We start from the raw sequence: 17,750 nt of genomic DNA, 5'->3' as shown, positions 1-17,750 counted from the left end.
CCTAGTTTGAGCAGCTTTCTGCTGCTGGAGCTTATTAGAAACATGCAGAGGCTTTTTAGCTCGGGTACAATCACTTCTATCTGAAGCAGTTCCACTGCCCGCTTCCATCGCTGCAACACCTGTTGACCTGATAACTGCTCTCATATCTGACAAACCCAGGGGCGTCCAAAACGGCCTTCAAAGCCCCGCCTGCCTTCTCTGGTCCAATCAGATCCAGAGCATTCAGGAGCAGAATCTAAAGTTAGAAGGAGGACATACTGGCTGCTGCATTGTTGTCAGAGAAGCTTCAACACAGCAGGTTTCCTCAAAGGTTCAAAGGTCATCTTCCCTTCACTGACACGACCAGAGGAAATATCGTCAACCTCTCCCTTGCATACCTTTTCATTTTGCCGTCTCCTGTCAATCACTCGCTCTGAAACACAGACAGAGAGCCTTACCTGTAACGTGTCCTTCTTTTTAAAGAACGCCGCCCTTGTTCAACACGTGACATCATTCTTTTTAAGGCCCCTTGTCCTCGTCGTCTACCCGAGGAGTAAACTCCACTCGTTGTCGGCTCAGATCGCCGTCTGACAGATCGCCGTCCGTGCAGAAGTCTCAGATGTGAAAAAGATGAAACCACCACGATGGAGTTTAGTGAAGCTGACTCACATTAATCAAAATAATCTAATGGCGTGTTAACCGTTTATGCTCCCTTGCTGATTGTTGATTGGCTCACTAGACTAACCTGTGAATTCTAACCTTTGCACCCACTTCCTGGTCCTTGACCCCGCCCCCACAGAGGAAGCCTCCCTCAACCCCTCAGTCTCTAGTGCCTTGCCTCCAGGTAACACTCGGCTCGGGTGGAAGTCTTTTTCTTTTCTTCCTTATTTTTATCTTCTTATAATTTCACTCTTTGTTCTCTGCTCTGTGTTCACCTTATTCCTGAAACAATGGTTTTTATTTTGTGCCAAATTATGTTTTTTATACTTTGTGTTGTCTGCATGGCTGTTTGAAAGAAGTCATTCACAATGGATTTTAAATGTGCATGCACCACAATCCACCCTGTTATGTTGTTTAATCTCATTTTTAATCCAGTCTGGTCCTTTGTGGTCATTTTTCAGCTTTTCTCTTTTCTGCTCTTTTTTTTTTTATCCTCTTTCATTCATCAACGGTTTCTTGAATCATCTAAGATTCATGATTTTAAAACTCCACACTCCCTTAATTTGGAAGTTTTAATGTTTTTGTTGTGATGAGAAAATGAGGATTAATGACCCTGCAGAGTTTGTGTCAGATGTTTTGCAACATGCATGTTGGTTTTTTTTCTCATTTCGTCGTACAGTTTATTTTTTTTGACGTCATGTCCTGTTTCCCTGCAGGCCGTCCGGACCCTCCAACAGATCTGGACCTCTCCGATCCAGCTGTACGCAGCGTTCGCCTCACGTGGATCCCCGGAAACGACCACAGGAGTCCGGTCACACGTCAGTATACTGAACAGCTCAGTCATCCCAGTGGAGACACTGGTACAGCCGGTCTGTGAAGATGAGGATGATTATTCCCTCTACTCGACCCTAAGGCCTGCTTCACACGGCAGGATAATTACACCGATTTTGTCCCCGATTCTCTCCTTCCTATAATCTTAAGGACGCCCCGATCATCATAAGATAATCTTATAAGATCATCCTGCCGTGTGTGGTGTGTTCAGACCGCTCTCGTCTGGTCAGAAGAATGTCGGGACCGCTCTGATCTCAAATATTCAACATGTTGGATTGTTTTGGCCCGATCTCTCATCATGTGTGGTGTTTCCCCCCCGAGGGGAAACGAGCACGAGCCTGTTGACTGTGACGCGTAGCCAATCAGAAAGCGAGGTGACGTAGTAGCGAGGAAACACCAGGAGCAAAACAACAACTACTCGCCTCCATATCATCATGTATCAAGTACAGTTCATGCTCCCGTCGTCTCCGCTCCTTTGACCGACGCCTCTTTTTAAAACGTGTTTTCAGATAAAAACAGCACAAACGATCCCTGTTACATCCTCTCTGTCCGTTTGTTGACTCTGGAATCACGTTTGATCTCGAGAGGTTTTAGGAGATTTCCCGTCTGATCGGGGGACGTTGGCGAGTGAAATCGGTTTGTGTGTGGTGTGTTGATGTTGCCGTGTGGCCGCACACCACACACTGTACGACCGAAACTGTAAAACCTCTGATTATTTATCACCATGTGTGTGGTCTCTAAAGTTTGGGAAATCTAAAATCCTGCCGTGTGAACCAGCCTTAACCCTCACAGCGTGTAGTAAAGCTCCCAGCTAAAGTCACTCAGCTTCAAACACAGCAGTCAGTCTCAGTGAAAGGGTTGAGTCAGCGTTTTTTTTTCTTTTTTTTCTTCAGATTTTGAGCTGATGGGTGAAGTCATGAAGTGTGGATGCAACATGTCCTTTCGCTGTAATGCTGTGTCCGAGGGGATTAGACGGGTCTTCAGTAATAATGAGAATATTCATAGAAAGGCTGCTTACATGAATTCTTTGGGCTCATGAAGAAGAGGCGGAGAGGGGATGAAAGGACTTTACATCAAGAGCTGAATGCTCAGTTTGTGTTTGTGTGTCCTCGCAGAGTTCCTGGTCCAGTTTGAGGAGGACCGCTGGGAGCCCGGCCGGTGGCAGAACCTGTCCTCTTACCCCGGAGACCTCAACTCGGTCATCCTGCAGCTCTCGCCGTTCGTCAACTATCAGTTCAGAGTCATCGCCATCAACTCCGTGGGCCTGAGCGAGCCCAGTCGCCCCTCGCCACGATACAAGACGAGCGGAGCGGGTGAGGAGCGCGACGTGCACACACGCCAACATCGTCAAACATAGCTGTGTCACATGTGACGTGTTGAGACGTTGTGCATGTGAAGCCGCCGCTCTGACGTGGCGTTGGTTGGAGGTGATGTGGTTTAACGTGTTTTGTGTTGTGTTCACATGAAGCCCCAGATGCCATCCCCAGAGGCCTGCAGGGGTGGGGCTCCAAGAAGGACAACATGGAGATAACATGGGAGGTAAGACGGGCTCGTCACAACAAACATGACCGAACAAACTGAGACCAAGTCCAAAGAGAGCAGACGGATATGAAGCGTTGGACGGGCGTGTTCATAGCGGCGCTCGTCCACAGGGGGGAGACAAAAAACTCAAAACAAAATGACCTCTGAGCTGCGTCATGTCCTTTCTTAATATGGTCAAACACTAATATTTGTGTCTTTTTTAAGCCTCTGCTTGACCTGGAGAGAAATGGTCCAAACCTTTACTACAGCGTGTGGTGGAGACGGAAGGACGCCGGCGAGGAGTGGAGTAACGTGACCACGGCGGAGTCCAAATACGTCGTCCAAAACACAGAAACCTACGTGCCTTATGAGATCAAAATCCAGAGCCAGAACGACTTTGGAGCCGGACCCATGTCCAACGTGGTCATCGGATTCTCCGGAGAGGACAGTGAGTGCATCGAACCCACAGACACGTAGGCTCCGGGTCAGGGGGGTCCAAAGACCCCGACCTCAATCGAAGAATCAGAAGATTTTGTCCCGAGGTCTCATTCAGACGTCATATTTAGTTATTTGTCTTTTTCATGTTAGCGACGGCTGACAGATATTCATCAAATATAAAATGTTCAGTGCAATGTTTGTTTGTTTGGTTTTTTTGTTTTTTAACAGCTTTGACTTTTTTCCAAATTTTTTATTAACTATGAAAATGAAACTTTGCATAATTTTTGCAAACAAGCAGTTTAACCATTTAATAACCTGAGCGAAATACAGAAATATTTTACAAAAAAAATAATAATTCTTAATTCTGAGAAGAAGAAAAAAAACTGATAAAAAAGCATGAAAAACTCAAGGTAGGCTGTTTGTCTTTTTATTAAAGGGTTTCATTTTATTCTGATCTATAAATCCTTATCGTTTATTTTTATTTTTAAAATTATAACTCACTCTCACTTAGTTATTAGTTGTTGTGTATTTTCGTTATCTTCAAGAGGTCAAAATACAAAAAGTTTCCTGACACTGGACGCTCACCTTCCCCCTTCGTCTCCTGTGTTCAGAGCCCACTGAAGCTCCCACGGAGCTGCGAGTCACGAAGGTGGACAGCACCAAAGCCAACATCCACTGGAAGTCTGTGGACCTGAGCTCCGTCATGGGAGAGTTCAAGGAGTACAGAGTGAGACTGCTCATGATGCTCATTTTCTATCACTCGCTCTCCTTTCCCGTGCTCGTCACTAACTCTTCCCTCCCCTCCAAATCACAGCTGTATTACTGGCGTGAGTCCAGTCTGGTTCCCGGTCTGGCGGTCAGTAAGGAGAAGAAGACCAAAGGGTTCTACACCACCGCCGCCGACCCGTCTGTCATCCTCAGCGACCTGGTGCCCTTCTCTCAGTACAAGATGTTTCTGGTGGTGGCCAACGGCCGCTTCGAGAGTCTGCCCAGCAACACGGTGGAGTTCACCACCAAGGAGGGAGGTGAGGACTTAAATATGACACCTGGGGGAGACGCGTGTGTCGCTAGAGAGCTAGGAGGCGAGAGGTCGCACATGAGTCTCTTGGGTGTGACAGCGAAGGAAAATAAAAGTTTGATATCATGAAGGACTGCTGCGTCATCAAAGTACTGACAACACACACGTGGGTTTCCAAAAAGACCTTCTAATGCAGTGTGCAGCAGAACATGTGCTGTCTTTTATTTTATTTTCACCAATAACCCTCGCCCTATTCAAGGTTCAATGTTCAAAGTTTATTTTATTGTCAATTCTATAATATGTCACACATACAGTGAAATCAAAATTACGTTTCCCCCGTCCCCACGGTGTAATGTAGATAAAAAAAAGTACGGTAAAAATATGAAATAAAATGAGGTAAAATAGTCATAGTCATGTCTGCATCTCTGTGATTGGAGCCAAAAGAAAGTCTAAATGGAAGCTCAGGTCGGCTTTTTATTTTGAGGATGCTCAAACTGTAGTCAGTGAGTAGACTCTACTCACATCAGTGTAAACTGTCTCTGCACTCTTTATGTTTAAGTGTATATTTTACCCGAGGCTGAAGCTACCATAATGAGCTTATTGCATGAAAAAAAAAGCAGCTGATGGAGGCAGTTGAACAAAGTGATGCGCTGTGTTTCTGCCACAAACACACAGCCTGCAACCTAAGTGTGACTCAGCACTTTCATATATTCAGGAAGCAGCTTTGACTTGGTCTTGGTGAAAATAAATCCCAAATTTAAGCTTTTTCTCGCTGGTTTTGAGCCCAGCTGGGAGTGATAAATCCTTTCAGTGAAATTAAGGAGTGAAACCCTGAAAAAAAAAGATTCAAGACCCAACATGTGAAGTGTCAACATCCAAATATCCATTACGAGGGATAAGTGTAAACCTTCATATGAAGACAGATCTGAGAGGTCACTCTCTCTACATGGAGCTTGTCAGCCTCTAGTGGTCGAATGTGGTAGTGCAGCTGCAGCATGAGGCAGGATGAAGCCTCCTCTGTTCTTTTCTCACATCTCTTTCTGTGTGTGTGTGTGTGTGTGTGTGTGTGTGTGTGTGTGTGTGTGTGTGTGTGTGTGTGTGTGTGTGTGTGTGTGTGTGTGTGTGTGTGTGTGTGTGTGTGTGTGTGTGTGTGTGTGTGTGTGTGTGTGTGTGTGTGTGTGTGTGTGTGTGTGTGTGTGTGTGTGTGTGTGTGTGTGTGTGTGTGTGTGTGTGTGTGTGTGTGTGTGTGTGTGTGTGTGTGTGTGTGTGTGTGTGTGTGTGTGTGTGTTCGCAGTGCCGGATGCTCCAAAGTTTTTCAGGATAAACCGCAGAAGTTTGGACACCCTTCACCTGCAGTGGGACAAACCTCTGGAGCCCAACGGCATCCTGATTGGATACCAGCTCAAGTACCAGACAGGTAAAGCTGCTCTGATTGGTCAAACTCCCGAGTATTCACACACATGTATTCTTTTATTCAAGGTTTCAGGAGTTAGCTGTGCTCACTATTCCAGTGTCCAGACATCTTCAATGAAAGTGAATCACAAAAGATTCAAATTCAAGGACTCCCAGAATGAGCGGCAGGCAAACAACAGGAAACACACACACACACACACACACACACACACACACTGAGAAGGAAAGTCTGTCAGATGATATTTAGGGTAGCTGATGGAGGAAACATGAAACAGATGTGTGTGAAGGTGACAACAGATTGGTTGGTACACAGGTGAAAGCTGACAGCCAATCAGAGAGGAGGGAAAAACACAAAGAGAGGAAGCAACGCACGACGAGACACACAGGAGACTAGAACTTACAAAATAAAACAGGAAGCCAAAGACAACCAAACAGAAAATATAATCTGAGCAATATATTCAATAATCTGCTAATCCAGTGGTACAGATTTCTTCTATAATTATAATTATAGTCTTATAATTGTCCGTCTTGTCTTGTGTGAATGTGTTTGTAGTGAACGGCTCCCGAGCGGGTCGTCCTCACTTGGAGACGTTCTATCCGAACGTGACGCACTTCACCCTGCGCCTGCCGGACAGATCCACCCGCTACCGCTTCTACCTGTCGGCGCTCACACAGGTGGGGACGGGGGAGGTGTTTGCAGAGGAGTCGCCACACTTCGCCAACGAAGGTGAGTGTTTCTCAAAACACCCCGCGTTAGGGCGCTCCCGCAAAAATACTTAATAATTGTTTTGCAGAGAATTTAATGTAGCTCTTATTTAAAAGATGATTACAGATTCTTCGACTCGCACTAGAAGAAGAAGAAGAGCGTGAAAAGTGCGTCCTTTGACAACTTTCACTTCAGCTTTCGTCTTGAAGACACACTGACACTATTTTGTACTAACTAACTCCCAGGAGGTCGAAGGGAACTGCTCTGCTGCAGCCTGTCATCGTTAGTGTTGATACACCGATGAAAGTCTTTCCCTCTGTAAAGGAAGCCGGTCGGTTTGATAACTCGTCTGCAGGGGGGGAAATGTGGGGACCGAATTTAACTGTTTACAGCGACGTCAACGTTCAACTGAAATTACATTTTTATATATTTGAACCGCAGTACACAGTAGGTTAAAGGAGCATTATGTAACTCTGACCCCTAGTGGTTAAAATGGGGACTGTAGTATAAATTCTTGGAGCTGTTTGGCGCCCCCCTCCTCTCGAGAGCGGACGCTCACGCAGGTCACCATGTGAAAGTTCTGTTCAAAGGATGTCCAGACGAAGGCGCTGCTGATGTGAATCCACTTCAGTGAGCAGGACTGTTTGTATCTGACGTCACACAGCTGTTATCTGAGCTGTCAGCTGCTCCTGTTGTTGTTGTTGTTGTTGCTTACACCTCTCCCCTCTCTCCTCTGTCTCCCTCTCTCTCTCCTCCTGTCGGCAGAAAACTTTACTGACACCACAGGGCTAGGTAATAAAAAACAAAGAGACGCACAGATTGTCTGCCTGTTGCCTTTACCCATCAGCACCAGCACCCTCCATATCTGACATGTTATGTGTCTTAAGCAGCAGTACAGTCCAGCTTCTTAGTGATGAGTTTGTTTAAAGGACAATAAACACAAAGAAACGCTTGAGGCAGAGCATTAACTCTCCCGTGACCTCTGAGGTCAAATTGACCTCTTGTTGCTTTACAGAAAGAATGTAAGAGCAGGTTTGACATCAACAAAGAGAGAATATGTTTTTAAGGATCCTTTTGTGTCATGTTGTCAAACACTTACAATCACAATCTGACGATGTCAGTGTAAAAAAAATACTGTATTCAGGTTTGAGCCTCGAAGGCTGTAAGGGTCACTGCATTAGTCATTACAGCTACGTGAGTTTGTCGTTGGCCGTCAGGATTAAATATATTATCTCTCAGTCTGTCAAAACAAGTGTCAGTATTCTGAATCATTGCGTCTATGTTGAGCTGAAGGCCAAACGTCTGAAGCTCCGAGGGCACACGGGCCGGTCTGTGTTGTTGCTGTTGGACTGAACTGCTGGTCACACTGATTTTTTCTTTCTTTACTCATCCCTCCATCTGCCCGTCTGCCTCTCTGTATCCCTCCACCTGCCTCTCTGTATCCCTCTATCTTCCTCTCTGTATCCCTCCACCTGCCTCTCTGTATCCCTCTATCTTCCTCTCTGTATCCCTCCACCTGCCTCTCTGTATCCCTCTATCTTCCTCTCTGTATCCCTCCACCTGCCTCTCTGTATCCCTCTATCTTCCTCTCTGTATCCCTCCATCTGCCTCTCTGTATCCCTCCTCTCTGTATCCCTCTATCTTCCTCTCTGTATCCCTCCATCTGCCTCTCTGTATCCCTCCTCTCTGTATCCCTCTATCTTCCTCTCTGTATCCCTCCATCTGCCTCTCTGTATCCCTCCTCTCTGTATCCCTCCACCTTCCTCTCTGTGTCCCTCCACCTTCCTCTCTGTATCCCTCCATCTGCCTCTCTGTATCCCTCCTCTCTGTATCCCTCTATCTTCCTCTCTGTATCCCTCCATCTGCCTCTCTGTATCCCTCCACCTTCCTCTCTGTATCCCTCCACCTTCCTCTCTGTATCCCTCCATCTGCCTCTCTGTATCCCTCCATCTGCCTCTCTGTATCCCTCCATCTGCCTCTCTGTATCCCTCCATCTGCCCGTCTGCCTCTCTGTATCCCTCTATCTGCCTCTCTGTATCCCTCCATCTGCCTCTCTGTATCCCTCCATCTGCCTCTCTGTATCCCTCCATCTGCCTCTCTGTATCCCTCCACCTGCCTCTCTGTATCCCTCCACCTGCCTCTCTGTATCCCTCCGTCTGCCTCTCTGTATCCCTCCATCTGCCTCTCTGTATCCCTCCATCTGCCTCTCTGTATCCCTCCTCTCTGTATCCCTCCATCTGCCCGTCTGCCTCTCTGTATCCCTCCTCTCTGTATCCCTCCTCTCTGTATCCCTCCGTCTGCCTCTCTGTATCCCTCCATCTCTCCGTTACATTCGAAGCTGCTGTCTGTCTGCAGCTTCGTGCTGTCAGGGATTGAAGACACGCTCAATGCAACATCTTCTCGGATGATTCACACCTCTAGTTTTTGGAACATGTGTCCCGGCTGAATGAAAATTGAAGATACCAGAAAGATAAAACTCCCCTACTTTACATTTACACAAGTGTGATTGCTGCTTTCTCTGCCGTCATGTTGACTTTTAACTTCTGATTTCTGAACCAATCCCTGATGGTGCACTTCATATAAGTCTTTCAGCTGCTACACAGCAACTTCTGTTCTTCATTCATTCACTCACGCTGGATTCAGTGTCATGATGCTGCTGATGTTTTTAAAAGTGTGTGTGTGTGTGTGTGTGTGTGTGTGTGAGGACGTGAGAAGAATGCGTCCATGCATCAATCTCCAGACAGGAGAAACATTTTGATGCAACTTTTTTTTATCATTTCTGGGGTGAATACTTAACGCTTGGCTTGCATACTCACTCACTCACTGGCCTTATCGTCTTGCTGCTGGGCTTTCATGTCACTCTTTCATTTCGTCCATGGCTTCTGTTAACCCAGTCGGTTGTTCATAAAGTACTGGGTAGTGCAGGTAAGGTGGCTTGAAGCTTCGGGCTGTAACACCTCCTAAACATCTCCCCTTCCTTTCTGCTACCCTCGCACCGTGGTTTGAGGGTATGCTTGGCATCGAGCCTGTTGATACAAGCATGTCGGCCGGGCTTGGGTTTGAAAATGGGGGAGTGTTCTGGTTGCATGGGGAGCCTCAGCACCGCCTTCATGGGTGGGAGACGACCTCAACTTCAAGGTATAGTAAAAGTGAAGCATCAAAGGGTAAAGGATGGGCGACGTCCAGAAGAAGGTGCTGCTGTGTTACAAGACAAATGCAGAATGTTCAACATTTCCCATGCCGTGTGATGTGTGCCATATACAGTACTATATGCATAAAGAGCTCAGCACCAAGGAAGGGGCCCTTGGTCAAAACTCATTTGTTAACCCTGCTTCAAAGAATGAAACTTTCTCGTGCAAATGTTTCCAATTCTGCCCAGACAAGCTGCATGTATGATTTTTATATAAAGGATAGAATACGCTGAGAAGATGTCTTTTGGAAGACAGAACTCATACCAACTACTGCAAAATGACTGAAACGCCGCTTTGATTGTCATTTTGGTCCTCCTCGTAACCCCACAATGAACAAGTTATTAAAGGTAAAATTGTTTACCTGACCAGTTTCGGCCGACCTTCCTGGCCTTTAAAAACAAACCGTATTTTAGGATTATCATCAGTAGGCTTAATGAACCTCTTTAGTATGAAACAAATCGTGTTCTGTCACGTGTTAATGTTGTAATCGTATTTTAGCCAGTTGAAAATGTGGTTCCAATGAAGTCTTTGACGGATCGAATTGTTTTCAACCAATTTGATTTTGGAATCATGTTTCGGGCTGACTCGGACAGTTCTCAGTCTGAAATGGTGCTCAGCATGTTGAAATGAGAACCACCTACTCATTTGTAATGTACACAGTACAGAGAGTGTCCTCTGGGTAGCAGTGACATTGAAACGTATGGTGCGTTGGTGGATCACAGTGGAGATGAAATGACTTTTTAATAGTTGATTGGATGATGTTGATAATGGTGACGAGTGCTGCTGCTGCTTCATGAGAAATCATTGTGTAATTGAGCTCCATGATCATTGAACTCTCTAATGTGTGTCGGTGTCTCTGACTGTCTTATGTCCCTGCTCCTACTCCTCTTTAACCCTTTGCTCTCTCCCACCTCCGCCTCCTGTAGTCGAACTTACCGACGCCTCCTTGGCTTCAGAGTTCACACCTACTCCTGCTCCTCCCGCTCCACATCCTCCTACTACCATCGCTCCAACAACCATTAGTACCTCGACTACTACAACTACAACTACGACTACTCCTTCTACCACCACCACCACAACCCCCACCACCACTACAACTGAGGCGACCACGACCACCACAACTCCTGTGCTGGTCCACACCAAGCGTACAGATCAAAATGTGTTGGGTACATGCTGTTGTCCCATTTTGGTTTCTACTGTCTTTAGAGTTGTAGCTGAGCATGAACGGTACTTTTATTGGAAGAAAAAAAGTCTTCTCTCACCTGACGAATCAGGAAATTACATCAGGGCTGCATTCCAATACGCTGTGCCGTACCTGCAAAAAGTAGGGATTTACTTCAGAATATTGGGATGTAGCCAGCAAATATCCTCCTGGTCAGGAAGTGAGAATCCAAACTTTTTAATTTGACGTTAAATATTGCAAAGTTCTTGGAAAGATTAGCCTTGAGTATATAATGGAAAATAGAGGCAGGCTGATTTTTGATTTTTGGTGAAACTCATGCCTTCTTCAGTTTTTAGGTTAAATTAGCACTAAAGTCCACTCTCACTCAGAGGTAAACATGGAAACAGAATGTTTTAATGTGGGAAATCACCTTAAATGACTTTGGAGCAATTTTGTTTCCATGAACATTTTAAGTTTATTTCTGGTTTTGAGTGGATCCTGACCAAACTTCTGGTTGGAAGACTTCTATGGTGCTAACACCATTTAAGTCTAAATGGGGCCCCGTGTGAGGTTGTTGTAACTGTGCCCTCTCTGCTCCTTGCCCAACCCTTTACCCCTGATCCCCTCCCCCTCTTGTGTAGTGCCCCCAGGGCTGGACATCTGGAATCTGACGGTGGAGCATAACAGTAACTACGCTGACGTCAGCTGGAGACACAACTTCCCGGCCGGCAGCAGCGAGTTTGTGCTAGAGCTCACACTGGACAGTAAGAAACCAGACCAAGCCCAGCCTGAGCTAAATAAAGCTTAAGATCAATCTGAACCTAAATCAACCAAATGATGCAAAGAATAGGAGCAGAAAGCAACACTTCACTCTTTCTTCCCAAACTTCAAAGTCTAAAACTTCACCAGTCTTCTAAAAGCTCCACTGTCCGTTATCTTTTGAGTCAAATGTATTATGTTTTCTGGTTTTAGCAATGAACATCGAGGGAACCATCGCCAGACCTATAGATCAGATAAAGAACATTTTGGTCTCTCTCACTGGTTTGTGATTAACAACCAAAAAAATACTGATTGGTTTGGTTTTGTCCACCAAATGAAAGATTAATCACAAAAGTGATTAAAGTAGCTTAAACATCACTGATATTTCATCATAACAAATCCAGAATTAACGAAATTCAAAGACCAGATCATTTGAATGCTTTGTTTACAAGAACATCAGCCGACCTATAATGGGCTTTGAGTAGTTTAATAAAGATCTGAATATGAAAGTATATCAGCCCACTCACCTAAAGGCAATGTAGACATGCTGTTAGGTTCATTTCATAGACTGTATATAAGAAGTGAAAGTAGCCAATCAAATGTCACTCAATTAGGTTCAGACAATGTTTGAAGGATACATTTTGGCATTTGGCTTGAACCATTTGGGTTTCCATTAACATAACTGACTAGATCCCTATTGAATGAACTTGCCAATCAAATGTGCCAAATTATTAAGTGTGCCCTAAAGTCTGATAATCAATTTTGCAATGGGACCATAATCCGCAGAGTGGACAGCAAGTCTGACACCAAAATTCATCCAGAAAGTGGTAAAAAAAAAAAAAAAAAAAAAAAAAAAGGGCTTTAGATGTATGGATCATTTAACCTTTACACTATATGAATTCTCTTTAGCGGTGTGCTAATAGCCTTTTAATTTGGTTAAGCCCCGTGATCAGTTTCAAGTCCTACCTGTGGCTCCTTTCCTGCATATCTGACTCCCTGCTCTCTTCACTATCTTTAAGTAAAGGCATAAAGGCTCCCCCTGCTGGCCAGTAAAATAATGCAGGTTAAAGGCCCGTTGGCATTGAATACACTTTTGAAACCTGGAGGCTGCACCCACTTCTTCTCCACAGTATATTGATCACGTTTGAGCAATTAGGATGAAGACCCTCCAGTGGAATTACTCACAAATAATTCCTATCAATGTTTTTTTATGTGTTCATTATATTTTCAGACAGACTGATAAGACGGTTCAATAGCAGGTTTTTGTTACCCAAAAGCCCAAAGCTGAAGTGTGTCAAAACTTTGTTGACAGTACATTCAAGTTTGAGCATGAAGGGTAAATGTCACAAAACTAGGAAGGAAAGAGGTCTGTGTAAAACATCTTTACTCTGAGATGAGCTTTAATTCCTGCAACAGGTGCTGAACTGTTGGTTGTTTTTTATTTTTTTTATTGATGTGATATTTGTATCTATTGATAAACAATTACTGTTAAACTGTGTTAGAAAGATGAAGGAACATCATGTCTTTCTCTCTCGCAATCTTACTTTGTCTCTTTCGTCTTTACATGTTGGAATATGTTTACCGTCATCATGTCACTTCTAACTTCCTGTTCAGCGCACCGTCACTATGGTTTCTTTTCAACATGCTGCCTGGCTTTGAATGGCTCTGGTTGGACCGGCACTGTGAATGAACTCGCTTTGCTTTTTCTGAAATGCTGCTTAAATGTTTCACTCAGTCGACCATCCAAACGCTTCCATAACCACTCGCTTTTGCTTTGGAACGAGCACTCTGGTTTTTTTACCAAACACATCACCCCTCCTTTTCTGGGATTCAGAGCTGGTTGAGATTGGTCAGTCTGGCGCGTGTCGACTCTCTGTTGTTGTTTTCTACCAATTCAACAGTCTGTGATCTTTCATCAAGGATGGAAAGAAGGGAGGATGTATTTTGGACTTGGCTTTCACCCTTTTTTATATCTGAATGTTGAAAAAGAGTTTTCTCTGAAAACATTTTCAAAGTCATAATCCCTTGGTTTGACGAGAGTCATATAGAAAAAGAAATGTGTTTGAAAAGCAACAGCAGAAAACTCTGGTCAGATTGATATCAGACTTTTAGGAGTCTTGGTTATGTGCATATAAGCCATCTGAGTTTTCCTTGCATCAAACTGAATGTACTAATACTGTCGTATTGTCGTATAAAACTAAACATTATGTCTCTGAAAACAAGAAGGCATGTCTTCTCTTAGATGTTTGGCTGGTTTTAGGACTCGTATTAACAGCATGGCTTTGGAATGAGTTCTGCTGGATACCATCAACCTGCTGAAACGGTTGATAGCATGGTGCATGACGTCACCACCTCCTCTCACCACACTCGGAGTCATGTTCATAGCTCGGCCATGTCATGACTGACACGTCTTTCAACAAGAAAGATGCAGAGTGTTGCAGCTGGGTTTTTTTTTTTTTTTTTTTTTGCACCTTGTGGAGCTGTGATAGGCTGAGACCAAGAATGCTTTGCCACCCAAGATCCCAATGTTACCCAAGAAAAACAGGAAGTTCAATCAACCAGCATTTTAATTCTACTTGTTGAAGAGATGCTGCAAAGAGAACAATTCATGGGGCAGTTTAATTGGCATTACTGGTCCAACATGACAGGTTAATCTCTATTGGACCTGTAAAATCTAACTGTCTGTAACCCAGCATATTACAGACTTCTTTCATTTCCAAGAAGACAAATCACCGGGCTATTCAGGATGTTTCTCTTGTGATCTGCAAAAGCCAAGGGATCTCTTGAATCCAAATCAGAAACGACACAAAATAATAGACCTGGGACCTGCAGTTACACTGTGCAACATGGCTCACATTCATTAATATATGTAAAACATCAACTCTATTCTGAAGGTTGAGAGTTGGATCTCAGTTTCTCGGGTGCTGATAGATCTGTGAAGACCTCAACCAGACATGGACAGACTATTAAGACACCAAACATGGGAAGTCTGTCCATCAACTCACCTGGGCTTTGACCTTGGACAATTTGGTAAGACTACAGACTGGCTCCCAGTTAGCTATCCGAGATGTAACCTGGTACAGTCGGTTTGGTTCAGCTGGCTTGATTTTTCACCCAGACTTAAAATAAGGAAAGTCAACCAGCTGATCTGACCTTGTCTGGAATCAACCCGAGCACACTTTAAGAAGTGAATAACTGAGCAGGATCGGGGTGGGCAATGCATTGTTAATGGTCTCATTTCACTTGAGTAACCCTGCTATCACTCAGAGGAAACAGTCTCCATGCTTAGCATTGTGATGCCTTGACCTTTGTTAGCAAGCACAGCTGTTATTGTGGAACCAAGGCCACGCCCCCTGGAGTGTGATTGGCCCCTCTCTTGTATCTCCAAGGCAACAAGACGGTGAGAGTTGTGTCCGTGACAGAACCGCCCCCCATTAGAATGGCAAATCTGATCGCAGGCGCCACGTACCATCTGAGGGTTTACTCCCACGAGCTCAACAGCATCAGCAGCAAATCCATCACCTTTAAGACCAAACCAGGTGAGACCCCGCCCCCCCCCTGGCCAAGTGGAACCGCTGTTCCATCCAGGTGGGCTACTCAGGGTGCAAGTCTGTTGTTGTATCTGCAGTAACTCAGCTGAGGCTGGGTGAGTTTCATGGTTTGTTTTGATGAATGCATGTATGTTTCTCCGAAGGTGAACTTTGTGGATAATTAGACTCACGTAGACTTTCGACCAAACTCACATTCAACTCCAAACTCGACTTCCTCCAAAGCAAGCAGAACGACTGTGAACATGTTGGTTCTTTGTTGAGCAGTTTGAAATATGAGGCAGAAGATGTTTACTCACTTGTTACATGTTATAGTGAACAACTGTCTGTGCAACTGAACATGCACATGGAAGCTACGACATACATCTACTCATTGGAAGGGAATCTAATGAACTTCAAATCAGAGGCTTAAATACATGTTTTTGTAATTTGTTATAAATTGCTTCTGTGATGGGACGTCCATCATGGCCACTGCTTCCCGTGCTTAGCACCCTGTTTTGTCTTGCTGGCTAACAGACCGTTGGACTTTGCTATTTGATTCTACGACACAGTAACAGCACTGATGTATTTGGGGATCGTCTGACGTAATTGTATGCTCGTCTTTTATAACATAAGATTGTCAAAGTGTATAATTTCTGTGTTTTCTATAAAAATGGATTTTGTAGAAACTGGTGATTTTTTTTTCCTTCCAGGCGGACTTTGAAATCCATGAAAGAACAATTTTGTTCCACACATCGTTACCTCAGACCATTTTGGGACGACAGTGTCACTTGATTGTCGTCCGTTTGTACAGCAGCATTCTGGGTGGGAGCTTTATAACGTGCTGGTTCTGAGACGTCGTAGACCTGCTGAGCGCTCGGGGACGAAGGCAGACTGACTCACATCTCTGATCTCACTGTGTTGTGTCTCTTTTCTCTTTCTGTGTGTGTGTGTGTGTGTGTCTCCAGCCTACATAGACCAGGTGGACATCGCCACCCAGGGCTGGTTCATTGGCTTGATGTGTGCCATCGCCCTCATCATCCTGATCCTGCTCATCGTCTGCTTCATCAAGAGGAGTCGCGGAGGCAAATATCCGGGTAAGGCCTGAGCCTGCAGCGTACGGAAACACCAACATTTTCATCTTCATGCGATCTGCAGTTAAACAGAAATCAGAGTCATGTTAATGTTTTGCAGTTTCTGTAATGTCTAGGTCGCAGTTGCGTAACTGGTTGCGCAAAATATCTAGGTGGGTGCCCGTGTGTGATGCTTCAACAAACTAACAGCTGGTGACATACTAAGCCAATAAGCATATCATCAGCACTGACCCGAGCACTGACACGTCTTCAAACCCAGCCCCATGTTATAACCCTGCTTCTAAAACAGCTTCACGCTGTTCCCTCATCTCTACGAAAAGTTAATGGCAGCTGTTTTGATTTTTAGTCTTGCTGCAAGCTTCACATAGTTTCACATCTTGTTATTTTAGGATGGTAGATTACAGTCAAAGTTGACTTCACGCTGGGAGGATTCAGGAGACTCCGATGACTTCAGTCAAAGAAGTTTATAGCTCATCCAATCCAGATGAGCTGAAAATCAGATTTGGAGGTGCAATATGAGGGATGAACCTTGATACCTTAAACTGTGTAGTCTCAGCTGAACTCTATCAGTACATCTAAATCTGTTTCTACACAGTGAAGTATATCCGAGGACATGTAGGACACAGGGCTCGCTGACAGTTTAATAAATGAATGTAGGAAAGTGACCACCAGAAGACGTTTTGATCCCTTAACATGTGGACGACTCTGTTTGTCAGTGACCTCACTGGAGCGCTCTGTAAGAGGCTGAAAACGTCCTTTTTTTGTTCCCTCCTCAGTGCGTGAGAAGAAAGATCTCCCGTTGGACCCGGTAGATCAGAAAGACCAGGACGGATCCTTTGATTACCAGTAAGTATAATCTAACAGGCTCCTCACGAGCCAGCGGCAACACCTCGTGTGTGTGTGTGTGTGTGTGTGTGTGTGTGTGTGTGTGTGTGTGTGTGTGTGTGTGTGTGTGTGTGTGTGTGTGTGTGTGTGTGTGTGTGTGTGTGTGTGTGTGTGTGTGTGTGTGTGTGTGTGTGTGTGTGTGTGTGTGTGTGTGTGTGTGTGTGTGTGTGTGTGTGTGTGGATGAATGGTGTTGTATTAGTGTATTATATAGAGGTCTTGGTTTTAGCTTCTGTAGCAGAGCCTGAGAGAAGCAGCTTCTCGACAGGACGTGGTGGATTGTTAAACACATTTGTAGCCGGTTTGAACAGCTAAGCTTATTTAGTTTAACTTTATTAAAAATAAAATGGACAGTGAATTTTAAGTTTTGAAGCTGCTGGTTTCAAGGGAAAGAACAAAAGCTCTCTGTTTATTTGTCTTACATCCACCTGAAGCAGACGTTATGTCCACTATTTTAGAGGCAGATTAAAATACGTTGCAGCACCTACTACAGCGTCATAATGTTTAGAATTTAGAAGCGCTGATGAAGCTTCTGTGCTTGTCTGCTGTCGCCTGTTGGTAAGTGATG

At 44.7% G+C, this 17,750-nt stretch overlaps 1 protein-coding gene across 9 annotated transcripts in view; it reads left to right on the top strand.

Moving 5' to 3' along the window:
- nfasca (neurofascin homolog (chicken) a) overlaps nucleotides 1–17,750 on the top strand; it is a 117,879-nt gene that overhangs the window by 87,914 nt on the left and 12,215 nt on the right. For 4 of the 9 annotated variants that reach the window (XR_013778921.1, XM_079341868.1, XM_079341866.1 and 1 more), the window contains 16 exons: nucleotides 779–823; nucleotides 1,356–1,457; nucleotides 2,586–2,783; nucleotides 2,939–3,009; nucleotides 3,217–3,439; nucleotides 4,041–4,156; nucleotides 4,244–4,454; nucleotides 5,742–5,864; nucleotides 6,414–6,587; nucleotides 7,332–7,358; nucleotides 10,684–10,923; nucleotides 11,561–11,683; nucleotides 15,068–15,217; nucleotides 16,174–16,302; nucleotides 16,416–16,451; nucleotides 17,076–17,145. Coding sequence is in view for 6 of the 9 variants with exons in the window: in XM_079341868.1 (XP_079197994.1) it covers nucleotides 779–823; nucleotides 1,356–1,457; nucleotides 2,586–2,783; nucleotides 2,939–3,009; nucleotides 3,217–3,439; nucleotides 4,041–4,156; nucleotides 4,244–4,454; nucleotides 5,742–5,864; nucleotides 6,414–6,587; nucleotides 7,332–7,358; nucleotides 10,684–10,923; nucleotides 11,561–11,683; nucleotides 15,068–15,217; nucleotides 16,174–16,302; nucleotides 16,416–16,451; nucleotides 17,076–17,145 (2,038 nt within the window). In the remaining 3 variants the exon portion in view is untranslated. Of the gene's footprint in view, nucleotides 1–778; nucleotides 824–1,355; nucleotides 1,458–2,585; nucleotides 2,784–2,938; nucleotides 3,010–3,216; nucleotides 3,440–4,040; nucleotides 4,157–4,243; nucleotides 4,455–5,741; nucleotides 5,865–6,413; nucleotides 6,588–7,331; nucleotides 7,359–10,683; nucleotides 10,924–11,560; nucleotides 11,684–15,067; nucleotides 15,218–16,173; nucleotides 16,303–16,399; nucleotides 16,452–17,075; nucleotides 17,146–17,750 lie in introns of all 9 variants that reach the window. The other 5 variants (XR_013778920.1, XM_079341869.1, XM_079341867.1 and 2 more) reach the window with 3 other exon arrangements.

This window comes from Symphodus melops, assembly GCF_947650265.1.
Source record: "Symphodus melops genome assembly, chromosome: 4".
Lineage (NCBI taxonomy): Eukaryota > Metazoa > Chordata > Actinopteri > Labriformes > Labridae > Symphodus > Symphodus melops.
Note: the sequence above shows the minus strand (reverse complement) of the source record. Positions and strands in the feature narration are given on the sequence as shown.